This window comes from Scyliorhinus canicula, chromosome 15 (genome assembly GCF_902713615.1).
Source record: "Scyliorhinus canicula chromosome 15, sScyCan1.1, whole genome shotgun sequence".
NCBI lineage: Eukaryota > Metazoa > Chordata > Chondrichthyes > Carcharhiniformes > Scyliorhinidae > Scyliorhinus > Scyliorhinus canicula.
In genome coordinates this window covers 59,047,645-59,060,349 of record NC_052160.1, presented here as the reverse complement: position 1 = coordinate 59,060,349, position 12,705 = coordinate 59,047,645, and the positions used below count along the sequence as shown (strand labels likewise).

At 44.0% G+C, this 12,705-nt stretch overlaps 1 protein-coding gene across 4 annotated transcripts in view; it reads left to right on the top strand.

The window, feature by feature from the left end:
• smurf1 (SMAD specific E3 ubiquitin protein ligase 1) overlaps positions 1–12,705 on the top strand; it is a 163,489-nt gene that overhangs the window by 134,728 nt on the left and 16,056 nt on the right. For all 4 annotated transcript variants that reach the window (XM_038819403.1, XM_038819401.1, XM_038819404.1 and 1 more), the window contains 4 exons: positions 842–956; positions 3,213–3,391; positions 4,055–4,192; positions 10,148–10,268. In XM_038819403.1, the coding sequence (XP_038675331.1) occupies positions 842–956; positions 3,213–3,391; positions 4,055–4,192; positions 10,148–10,268 (553 nt within the window). The remainder of the gene's footprint in view (positions 1–841; positions 957–3,212; positions 3,392–4,054; positions 4,193–10,147; positions 10,269–12,705) is intronic.

Sequence of the window (12,705 nt, the reverse complement as noted above, 5' to 3'; positions counted from 1 at the left end):
GAAGTCTTGCAACACCAGGTTAAAGTCCAACAGGTTTGTTTCAAACACTAGCTTTCGGAGCACTGCTCCTTCCTCAGGTGTAAGACTTCTCACTGTGTTCACCCCAGTCCAACGCCGGCATCTCCACATCTTGACAAATACATGAATAGGATGGGAATAGAGGAATACGGACTCCGGAAGTGTAGAAGATTTTAGTTTAGACGGGCAGCATGGTTGGCGCAGGCTTGGAGGGCCGAAGGGCCTGTTCTTGTGCTGTACTTTTTTTTGTTCTTTTGTAACAGATGTTTCTATTTGTGGGGAGAGTCCAAAACTAGGAACTGTAAAGATCAAATAATCGCTAAAATGCAGTAAAGAATTCAAGCGAAGCTTCTTTACCTAGAAGGTGATAGGATTCTGAAATTTGTACCTCAGAGGGTGTTTGAGTTACAGAATGGAAAAAGAAGTAGAAAGATATTTGAATAAGGCAAGACAAAGTTGTGGCAGGAGGCTTGTGTGGGCATGCACATGGCATAAAATGGCCTGTTTCTGTGCTATAAATTGCCTTTAATTTTCGAACTGTGGCTATGTTATTAAAAGTAAATCCAGGTTTAAAAATCTTCACATGGATGGAATGTGGATAGTATGGCCGAAAAACCATAGATATAAAGCCAATTGAGATGTTTAAAAGGAAGATGGATCTTTATTTGCATTATAAGAGCCTGGCAGATTACAAGGGTAGAGCTGCCACTTGTAATAAATGTTTAAAAAGCTGGCCTGTTGACCTAACTGCCCTATGCTGGTTCTGTTATTACAGCCCTGATTACTTTCAAATATCGTTTACTCGTGGTTTCTTGTTTTGCAGGGAGTGGTTGTATTTGCTCTGTCATGAAATGTTGAATCCTTACTATGGACTATTTCAGTATTCAACTGATAATATTTACATGCTACAGATCAACCCAGATTCTGCTGTTAATCCTGTGAGTATCAAAAGTCAAGTGAGAGCTAAATAAAAACAAACTAAATAAGAATATTCTGTGTTTTCTTACTGTTTTGTAAGTGATCTGACTGTAATATTAGGTAAATTGGACATTTTGAATTCTCCCTCTGCGTACCTGAACAGGCGCCTGAGTGTGGCACCAAGGGAATTTTCACAGTAACTTCATTACAGTGTTAATGTAAGCCTACTTGTGAGATAATAAAGATTATTATATTATCTTTTATCGATGTAGATTTGCTCTGTAAGGCAATTATGTGCAGCAAAATTCAACTGCCAGAAATAACTGCATGTAGAATTTTTGCATTGTCCCCTATCACCCATTAGATAGAAGATTCAGACTACTTAGGCCTGGTAAGATACCCTATGGTTAGCTTGTATTCAACATTATTTCATTTCTGTTGAATTGTAATACAAGGGATTACATTTGTTCCTCTAGAAAATTCAAAAGTTTCCACTGAAATAAATTTGTCACGGGAGAGTTTAGTATGAATATCAACCAATTACTGCTCAACTATAATTATTTAATGCCTACACATTTTCCAGTCTCCTAAAAGATTCACTTGAAACATTTGTAACAATTTAAGTCTCGTAATGTATAGACTAGATTTTGGATTTCATTTCTTACTTTCATGCTGGAAATATTCCTGCTTGCGTTGATTCTTAATAAATAGTTCACAGATCCTCTAAATAATTGTGCTTTCTAATTTATTAGATAAGATGAAAAGTGAGCATCAGTTTTAAAATTCTGGTAGTACATTATATAAGCATTGACGTGGAGTCATTTCCACTTAATATGGCCATGAATTTACATGTTTGGTTCTTATTAAATTTCAGTAATCTTTATTCATGATTTAAACCATGCAACATTCAACCTTTTCAGTGCATGTGCAAGCTTCGCAATTTTTCTCCTCCTCTTTTTAGATGCTAAATTCTTTTTGGGATTAGGAAGATCAGTTTGAAGACATAAATTAACTAGCATTGCTTAAATTGAATTGATGGAACACCCCAGCACAGTTAAATGTGCTGTCAAAGAGTAAATTATAAATGGCCCAACAATGGTGCCATAGACATGATATGCTAAACAGCTTCCTCAAATTCCCCGCGTTGACATGTATGAATCTTCTCAATTGTATTTTTGAACAAATTCATCTGGGCATTTCAACAAAGAGATATTTTGTTTCTTGACATTGGTTCATTTCTGTCATTTGGGACGGTTTAAAAAAAATTTAAAGTGCCCAATATTTTTCCAATTAAGGGGCAATTTTGCGTGGCCAATCCACCTACCCTGCACATCTTTTTGGGTTGTGGGGCTGAGACCCATGCAGACACGGAGGGAATGTGCAAATTCCACACGGACAGTGACCCAGGGCCGGGTCCTCAGTGCCGTGAGGCAGCAGTGCTAACCGCAGCGCCACCGTGCCGCCTATTTAAGGCAGTTCTGACAGCCATTTGTTATCAATGTCTTCAGACTGTAGAACCATTTCAAGAAAAGCTCCCAGTGCCATGAGGTACATCTGTTTCAATTTGGAGGCGGAGTTCACATCACTGAGCTAACAGCAAAGTTATTCTACGTACAGAAGTATATTCATAAGTGGAAATTCACAATTCTACTTCCAGTTGACAACTTCTGCAATACCTGTGTAAGGAGTCTGTATGCCACCAAGCAAGAAGTCACATTTTGGGCCTGTATTTGTGGCACAAATACATAACCCAGTAGCGACTTTATTTTCCCCCTCATCAGAGATTTTATTTTTCTGCCGCTGGTGGTGCTTCTGCCTCAGCAAATGCAGTGAAAACTGCTCTTAGGCCAGTTCTAATGCCTCTGAAGGCAACAGTGCAGTCTCATTCACTTTGCTGTGCTACTACTAAAATCATGGTTACCAGCAGTGTTGCTGTAAAGTAAATGGAGCATATTGTCCAAATCATTTTCATTGATAGTGGTCTGTTAATTTGAGCAAAAAACTGCCTCTTTCATGGTCACAGTTCTAAATTAATTTCTACTTGATGACAGTGCTAAACTGAATATATTTTGGACCGTTGAGAATAATTCCTATTTGACTGGTTATATCAGCTTAATTTCTTGTTTTGCCTCAGTATTCTTTTGCATTAATGTTACATTATTCAATGAGGCATTGGAGAAGATTGATTATATGAATGTTTCTGGTGCTTTTGCTTGTCAGCCACAGGATGGCAGCATTTTACTTTTTAATCAAACAAGTGAATATTTCTTCTACAGGAACATTTGTCATACTTTCATTTTGTGGGTCGGATAATGGGACTTGCCGTATTCCATGGGCACTACATTAATGGGGGTTTCACATTACCATTCTACAAGCAACTGTTGGGTAAACCTATCCAGTTATCAGACTTGGAAACTGTTGACCCAGAATTGCACAAGAGCCTGGTTTGGATCCTGTGAGTTGAGCTAATGGAATTACATAACTGTAAGATTGACTCTTGAATTTTTCCTTCCTGACTAATGTCTTTCTGGCTGCACATCTGGACAGAAAATAATTAAGTTGAGGTTTGAGATTGCTACTTAAGGAAAGGTGCATTAACTTTTCCTAGGAATAGCTGTTACTGCAAATGAATAAAGGAATTGAAATTATATCTTGTATAATCTGAAAAGAGTTGGTGCGTAAAGGTAATTTATGATAGTTTAATTCAGAAACTATTAGGTGTGTCATGATCTAATAAATCACAAGGGATGAAGGATTATACTGTTGAGACTTTGGTAATGCTTCTGGACCGTTGATTTAGATTTGCCATCTATATTTTGAGATTTCAGGTCTATTTCGAGTATTATTGTTCAGTAAAATTCTCTATTTATATGCATGGTAAATACGCTGTGGTGGAAGATGAACATATTAATTAGGAGTTGCTTAAGGCTTTGATACATCTACAGATCAGTGCTAAGCATTGGTATAAGTAGGATGGTAATATTTGAAGTCCGAAAACAAATTGTGTGTCTGCTTTAAAATAACGTAGACAGCTGCATTTGATATTCTATCAAATCGCAATTAATGAAGGTATCATGAGCCAGCCAATTGCTTCATTGACTTTTTTTAACTGTTACAGTGAAAATGACATCACACCTGTACTTGATCATACGTTTTGTGTTGAGCACAACTGTTTTGGCCGGATTATTCAACAAGAGCTGAAACCAAATGGCAGAAATGTTCCTGTAACAGAGGAGAATAAACGAGAATATGTGAGGTAAGTGGTTTCTGTTACTATTTGGGGCAAGGCAGGGCTGAAGATGAGAAGGGCTATATTGCTCAATGTAAAGTTTTGAAATGCGTGTTCCCAATATGTGCCAAGTAGTGGCTGATATTTTTATCCCTGCATTTTTCAAACACTGCATCTTGATTAGGTAAGTAATGTTATATCTGGAAAAAATTTTCTCTGCTCATGGAAAAGTTATATCTCTGATTTTGCATTCAGGTTTTCTGACTCTGTTAGCTGGAGTGCATTTAAGAATATTTCTGCACCCCCAGCCTGTGATTTTCCAGCCAGAAAACATTCTGGATGAGTGCCAGTTGGACTAAACTTACCAGCGTTTATTAAGTTTTTACTCAGTTGCAAACGTAACTTGCTAATTCCAAGAGCCGGTGCAGACTCAATGGGCCGAATGGCCTCCTTCTGCACTGTAAATTCTATGATCTATGATCACTTTAAAAACAAAAGAATTATAAAAAGAAACCAGAGGTTAATGAAAAACCATCAATTAAAATAAATTGTGTGGCTTGTCCATTGTCTCCAAATGGGCTTGTTTCACATTAAAGTAGCAAATATTCCTCGTTCTTGTTTCCAGAAGGGGAGAGTTGAGCATATTCGCACCAAAATACTATTTCCCATTAAGATTATTCACTATCTTGGTTATGGTCCTAAAATCGTAAATTTTACAATTGTGCAGTCCAGCGGTGCAATCAGCTCTTTCAATATGGCACACAAAATCCATTCTGGCAATACTTGGCTGCTTTCCAATTTATCCTATTGTGCTTCTTCTATCGTAAGCTATTATTTGTGAAATATAGGGTGCAATTTCCCCACTGCGTTGCCGATCTGGGTGCATTGTAGTGAGACCCAAATCAGGAATCGCGCCAGGCGCAAAACCGCGCACAAGTCACCCTACTCGCACAATCTGGATTATGCCCTCACTGGGTCTGATCCAGATAATCATGACTCACTCATTTAAGTAGGTGTGGCCTATTTCAGGCCGCATTCACCTGGCACATTGGAGTCACCAGCCACACTGGCGAGGCATCAAGCACATGCTGATTAGTACTGGTTTCCACAAGTATAGACCAGGCATGGTGGCCACTCCAGGGGTCTCGGACGCTATTGGAGCCCCCAGATGGTCGGGCAGGGCAGATTCCTGGCACTCCCCCGGCACTTGGGAACCCTGGCAGTGCCAAGCTGGCACTGCCCGCTCAGAGGCCCGAGAAAGGCTCTGTCCAACAAAAAGGCTGGTGAAGGGGGGTATGAAGGGTGGGGAGTTGTGAAGGGGTTTATGAAGGGGCATCATAAGGTTTGCGAGTCTGGGGGAGTTGGAGGAGAAATTTGTGCTCCCCCGGGGAACATGTTCAGGTATCTGCAGGTAAAGGCATTTGCTAGGCGGCAGGTGGAGGGATTCCCTTCGCTTCCCGCGAGGGGGGTGAGCGACAGGGTGCTTTCGGGGGTCTGGGTCGGAGAGGGGAAGATATCTGATATCTACAAGGTTATGCAGGAGGCGGAGGAGGCGTCAGTAGAGGAGCTGAAAGCTAAGTGGGAGGGGGAACTGGGGGAACAGATCGAAGACGGGACATGGGCTGATGCTCTGGAGAGGGTTAATTCTTCCTCCTCGTGTGCGCGGCTTAGCCTCATCCAATTCAAGGTGCTGCATCGGGCCCACATGACTGGGACGAGGATGAGAGGTTCTTTGGGGGTGAAGACAGGTGTGTCAGGTGCTCGGGGAGTCCAGCGAACCATGCCCATATGTTCTGGGCATGACCGGCACTGGAGGAGTTCTGGAAGGGGGAAGGCGAGGACGGTGTCGAGGGTGGTGGGATCCAGGGTCAAGCCAGGATGGGGACTCGCGATTTTTGGGGTTGGGGTGGAGCCGGGAGTGCAGGAGGCGAAAGAGGCGAAGAAAGTGTGCTGGCCTTTGCGTCCCTAGTAGCCCGGCGAAGGATCTTGCTACAATGGAAGGATGCGAGGCCCCCAAGCGTGGAGACCTGGATCAATGACATGGCGGGCTTCATTAAGCTAGAGAAGGTCAAATTCGCCCTGAGAGGGTCGGTACAAGGGTTCTTTAGGCGGTGGCAATCTTTTCTCGACTTTCTGGCTCAATGATAGGGTACAGGGACAGTAGCAGCAGCAACCCGGGGGGAGGGGGGGGGGGGGGGGGCAATGACTGTTTGTTTATTTAATTTTAATATATTTTTAAGTTCTTTTGTTGTTCATGGGGGGTGGGGGGATGTGATACATGCGTCGATACGGTCTGGGGGTTTCACAGTTATTATGGGTTATTTTGTTGCATTTCATTGTTTGTCGTTATGTTTTATATTTTCTGTAAAAAATTCCAATAAAAATTATATTAAAAGAAATGAAGGGGCATCATGAAGTTTGGCGGATGAGGGATTTCGTGAAAGCTTGGGTGGGGGGGCTTGAAGGCGAGGGGGCTTCTGTAGCGCCATAGCAGGGTGTGCTCACTTTGTTTGCGGGTGTGAGGGGATGCCAATGTCTGTGGGTCAGTTCAGTTGTCCGACGTTGTGGGGGGGTGGTGGACCCTCAAACTCACTTAGAGATCAGGACACCCTTTCAAAATAGCACCCCGACCTTGCGGGCCGGTCTCCCCACTGCTGAAAAAATTCTAAGTTTGGGCCAGCCCGGGGAGAAACTCACCAAGCCCCAAATAAACTACTTAAGTGTGGGCGAATAAAAGTCTGGATTTCACCCAAAAACCTATCGGAAAATATCGTGTCAAACGCGCCCAAAATGGCACTTAGAAATTTTTTTGGAGAATCACACCCATAATTTCTATCTGCTTATTGCATAGAGTTTTCAATATTAACATTAGCTGTACTTTTAAAAAATATATATTTATTCAAGACATTTTCAGTTTTATACAGGAAAAAAGAGACATAACATCATAAATCAACCTTCACAAATCACATTCCAATCACCCTCTGTTCCGGCCTCTGACCCGTTTTCCAACTATAATAACAAAAGAACCTCGCCTCTACACGCCCCCGCCGACGATTCACCAGTCTTTTTAAAGTAGTCGATGAATGACCTCTATGTCTAGAATAACCCCTCAACTACACCTCTGATCGCAAACTTTTATCTTTTCCAGGTGCAGAAACTCTGCCAAATCGCTCAGTCACAGTGTCGCTTTAGACAGCTCAGAGTCCTACCAACCTAACAGTATCCGCCTCCAGGTTATCAGTGAGGCAAAGACCAACACGTCAGCCTCTCTCCCCACCTGCACTCCTGGATCTTCTGAAACTCCAAATATTGCCACCCTTGGACTCGGAGCCACCTTCACCCCAGCACCTTTGACATAGTTCCTGCAAAGACCTCCCAAAATTCCTCCAACTTGGGGCATGCCCAAAACATGTGGCCATGATTTGCTGTTCCCCTTGCGCAACACCCGCATCTATCCTCTACTCCTGGAAAGAAGCGACTCATGCTTGACACTGTTATGTACATTATTTGTACGAACATTTGCTCTGGGGGCCCTATACAGCACCCTAACCCAATCAACAAACGCCCATTCCACCTGGTCGAATGCTTTCTCCGCATTCATAGACACCATCGCTTCCGTTTCCTGGCCCCCCCCCCCAGGGGGCATCATGATCACATTCAACAGTTTTCTAATATTCGCCAACAGCTGCCGCCCTTTCACGAACCCTGTTTGGTCCTCATCTCTCACTGCGGCACAAAATCCTCCACACGCCTTGCCAACACCTTCGCCAACCGCTTTGCATCCACATTTTGAAACGAGATCGGGTGGTATGAGTCACATTCCTCTGGCTCCTTATCCTTTTTAAAAATGAGCAAAATTGAAGCCTGGATAAAATGGGCAGCAGCTCCCTCCTGCCACTGACTCATTATACATCTCTACTAGTAGGGGTCCCAATTCCATGTCAAACTTTTTATAGAACCTGTTGGGAACCCGTCCAGACCCAGGGTGTGTGTGTCCAGGGCTGGGACCTTCGCCAACACCTTCTTCAAAAACTCTGAATCATCCCAGTTGGGGGCATATATTCACCAACATCACAGGTTCCCCTCCAAGTTCCTGCTCACCATCCCAAATCTGCCCCTAGGATCTGCTACAATATTCAACCCTGAATGAAACACCTGCCCCACCTAACCTTTCCCCAACCTCATTTGATCTGCAACTTTTCAGTCTCTTGCATGAACACCACGTGCACAAAAGTGCAGGACCTCTTGATAAACCCATTCAGTCCCCTAATGTTCCAGGTGATCAGCCTCGTTGGAGGGCTCCAGGCCCCAACCGCGATCAGCCACATCCACTGTTTAATTAGCTCTTCCGGGCCCACGTCCCACCCACCTCCAGACATCCTCAAGATGGCGGCTGCCACCCCCCTTAACCAACTGCATCACACCAACACCTTCGACATCAGCAACCTATCCCCTCCTCCCCACCTTTCCTCCAACCCAAACACTAAACGTCCCACCATGCCAATTCCCCCCCCCCCCCCTCCTCCTCTCCCCCCCCCCCCCCCCCCCCCCCCCCCCCCCCCCCCCAGCCACAAACAAAGAAAACCATCCCGTCCCAACAACCCACCCTCTCCACCACTGCTACCTCACAGGGACCCGAGTTCAATTCCGGCCTGGGGTGATTGTCTGTGTGGAGTGTGTACGTATTCCCCGTGTCTGCGTTGATTTACTCTGGGTGCTCCAGTTTCCTCCCACAGTCCAAACATGTGCAGGTTTGGTGGATTGGCCATGCTAAATTGCCCATGCTATGGGCAGCACGGTAGCATGGTGGTTAGCATAAATGCTTCACAGTTACAGGGTCCCAGGTTCGATTCCCGGCTGGGTCACTGTCTGTGCGGAGTCTGCACGTCCTCCCCGTGTGTGCGTGGGTTTCCTCCGGGTGCTCCGGTTTCCTCCCACAGTCCAAAGATGTGCGGGTTAGGTGGATTGGCCATGCTAAATTGCCCGTAGTGTCCTAAAAGTAAGGTTAAGGGGGGGGGGGTTGTTGGGTTACGGGTATAGGGTGGATACGTGGGTTTGAGTAGGGTGATCATTGCTCGGCACAACATCGAGAGCCGAAGGGCCTGTTCTGTGCTGTACTGTTCTATGTTCTATGTAAATTGCCCCTTAGTGTCCAGGGATGTGCAGGTTAGGTTATGGGTATCTGGCAGAGTGGATCGGTGTAGACTCTATGGGCCTCCTGCACCGTAGGGATTCTATAATACCCTCCACTTTGTTTCCATTAACTAGCCTACTTGCTAGCAGGGTGACCCCCACACAAGACAACAGCTTCTTCCCCCTCCAAAGCCCCCTCTGTCCCACCCAACCTCTGTGCCCTCCCATACTCCTTCATCCCCATCAAACAGTCTTCGTGGTCGACCACCGACCCCTCCACCTTATGGAGCAATGCATTCTGCATCTCCAGCCTCTGCTCTTGGGCAGCCCAGACCCTGCCACCTTAACCAAGTCTTCCGAGACCTCCTTCCTCTGCTGCTGGAATTTAGTCGTCGAAAGCTCTACTAATAGCTCCGTTGACCATTATGTGGGCTACAACGCCACAGAGCTCTACGCCACTTTTTCCTCTTTCGCACCTCCCGAGTCCTCCTGGTCTGACTGTTGACCCTTACTCGTTGTACTCCTCATTTGGTAGGGCTCAGACATTCCCTGCCAAAGGAGACTCACTAGCTCTCACTGCTCATTCATTTATCACCTGCTTAACACCCCGTGAAATAGGTGAAAAGGACCAAAAACGTTCAACCTCAGGCAGGTGCCACCTAATGTGCGACCACTCACTCCACGGCTGCCACCGGAAGCCAGCTATATATTTTTTGCATTTAATTTTGTCTTTTATTCTGAGCTGTTTAAATTTGTCTGTGATTTTTTCAAATCTAAATTCCAATATATGTGTTTGCATTTATTATATTTCTCACTTGACCCTATTAATCCATCTTACTTTGTGTTTAGGCTTTACGTGAACTGGCGGTTTATGAGAGGAATTGAGGCACAATTTCTGGCTTTGCAGAAGGGATTTAATGAGCTTATTCCTCAACATCTACTTAAACCTTTTGATCAGAAGGAAATTGAGGTAAAATACTTGTTCACATTCAGTAAAAATATGACTTTAGATAGTTGAAGACAAAAATATAAGAACATAAGAACTAGGAGCAGGAGTAGGCCATCTGGCCCCTCGAGCCTGCTCCGCCATTCAATTAGATCATGGCTGATCTTTTGTGGACTCAGCTCCACTTTCCGGCCCGAACACCATAACCCTTAATCCCTTTATTCTTCAAAAAATTATCTATCTTTACCTTAAAAACATGTAATGAAGGAGCCTCAACTGCTTCACTGGGCAAGGAATTCCATAGATTCACAACCCTTTGGGTGAAGAAGTTCCTCCTAAACTCAGTCCTAAATCTACTTCCCCTTATTTTGAGGCTATGTCCCCTAGTTCTGCTGTCACCCGCCAGTGGAAACAACCTGCCCGCATCTATCCTATCTATTCCCTTCATAATTTTAAATGTTTCTATAAGATCCCCCCTCATCCTTCTAAATTCCAACGAGTACAGTCCCAGTCTACTCAATCTCTCCTCATAATCCAACCCCTTCAGCTCTGGGATTAACCTAGTGAATCTCCTCTGCACACCCTCCAGCGCCAGTACGTCCTTTCTCAAGTAAGGAGACCAAAACTGAACACAATACTCCAGGTGTGGCCGCACTAACACCTTATACAATTGCAACATAACCTCCCTAGTCTTAAACTCCATCCCTCTAGCAATGAAGGACAAAATTCCATTTGCCTTCTTAATCGCCTGTTGCACTTGTAAACCAACCTTCTGTGACTCATGCACTAGCACACCCAAGTCTGAACAGCGGCATGCTTTAATATTTTATCGTTTAAATAATAATCCCGTTTGCTGTTATTCCTACCAAAATGGATAACCTCACATTTGTCAACATTGTATTCCATCTGCCAGACCCGAGCCCATTCACTTAACCTATCCAAATCCCTCTGCAGACTTCCAGTATCCTCTGCACTTTTCGCTTTACCACTCATCTTAGTGTCATCTGCAAACTTGGACACATTGCCCTTGGTCCCCAACTCCAAATCATCTATGTAAATTGTGAACAATTGTGGGCCCAACACGGATCCCTGAGGGACACCACTAGCTACTGATTGCCACCAGAGAAACACCCATTTATCCCAACTCTTTGCTTTCTATTAATTAACCAATCCTCTATCCATGCTACTACTTTACCCTTAATGCCATGCATCTTTATCTTATGCAGCAACCTTTTGTGTGGCACCTTGTCAAAGGCTTTCTGGAAATCCAGATATACCACATCCATCGGCTCCCCGTTATCTACTGCACTGGTAATGTCCTCAAAAAATTCCACTAAATTAGTTAGGCATGACCTGCCTTTTACGAACCCATGCTGCGTCTGCCCAATGGGACAATTTCTGTCCAGATGCCTCGCAATTTCTTCCTTGATGATAGATTCCAGTATCTTCCCTATTACCGAAGTTAAGCTCACTGGCCTATAATTTCCTGCTTTCTGCCTACCTCCTTTTTTAAACAGTGGCGTCACGTTTGCTAATTTCCAATCCACCGGGACCACCCCAGAGTCTAGTGAATTTCGGTAAATTATCACTAGTGCATCTGCAATTTCCCTAGCCGTCTACCTTTAGCCCCATTAGCTTGCCCATCACTCCCTCCTTAGTGATAACAATCCTCCCAAGGTCCTCACCTGTCATAGCCTCATTTCTATCAGTCGCTGGCATGTTATTTGTGTCTTCCACTGTGAAGACCGACCCAAAAAACCTGTTCAGTTCCTCAGCCATTTCCTCATTTCCCATTATTAAAACTCCCTTCTCATCCTCTAAAGGACCAATATTTACCTTAGCCACTCTTTTTTGTCTTATATATTTGTAAAAACTTTTACTGTCTGTTTTTATATTCTGAGCAAGTTTACTCTCATACTCTATCTTACTCTTCTTTATAGCTTTTTTAGTAGCTTTCTGTTGCCCCCTAAAGATTTCCCAGTCCTCTAATCTCCCAGCAATCTTTGCCACTTTATATGCTTTTTCCTTCAATTTGATACTCTCCCTTATTTCCTTAGATATCCACGGTCGATTTTCCCTCTTTCTTCCGTCCTTCCTTTTTGTTGGTATAAACCTTTGCTGAGCACTGTGAAAAATCGCTTGGAAGGTTCTCCACTGTTCCTCAACTGTTCCACCATAAAGTCTTAGTTCCCAGTCTACCTTAGCTAGTTCTTCTCTCATCCCCTTGTAATCTCCTTTGTTTAAACACAAAACACTGGTATTTGATTTTACTTTCTCACCCTCCATCTGTATTTTAAATTCCACCATATTGTGATCGCTCCTTCCGAGAGGATCCCTAACTATGAGATCATGAATCAATCCTGCCTCATTACACAGGACAAGATCTAGGACCGCTTGTTCCCTCGTAGGTTCCGTTACATACTGTTCTAGGAATCTATCGCGGATACATTCTATAAACTCC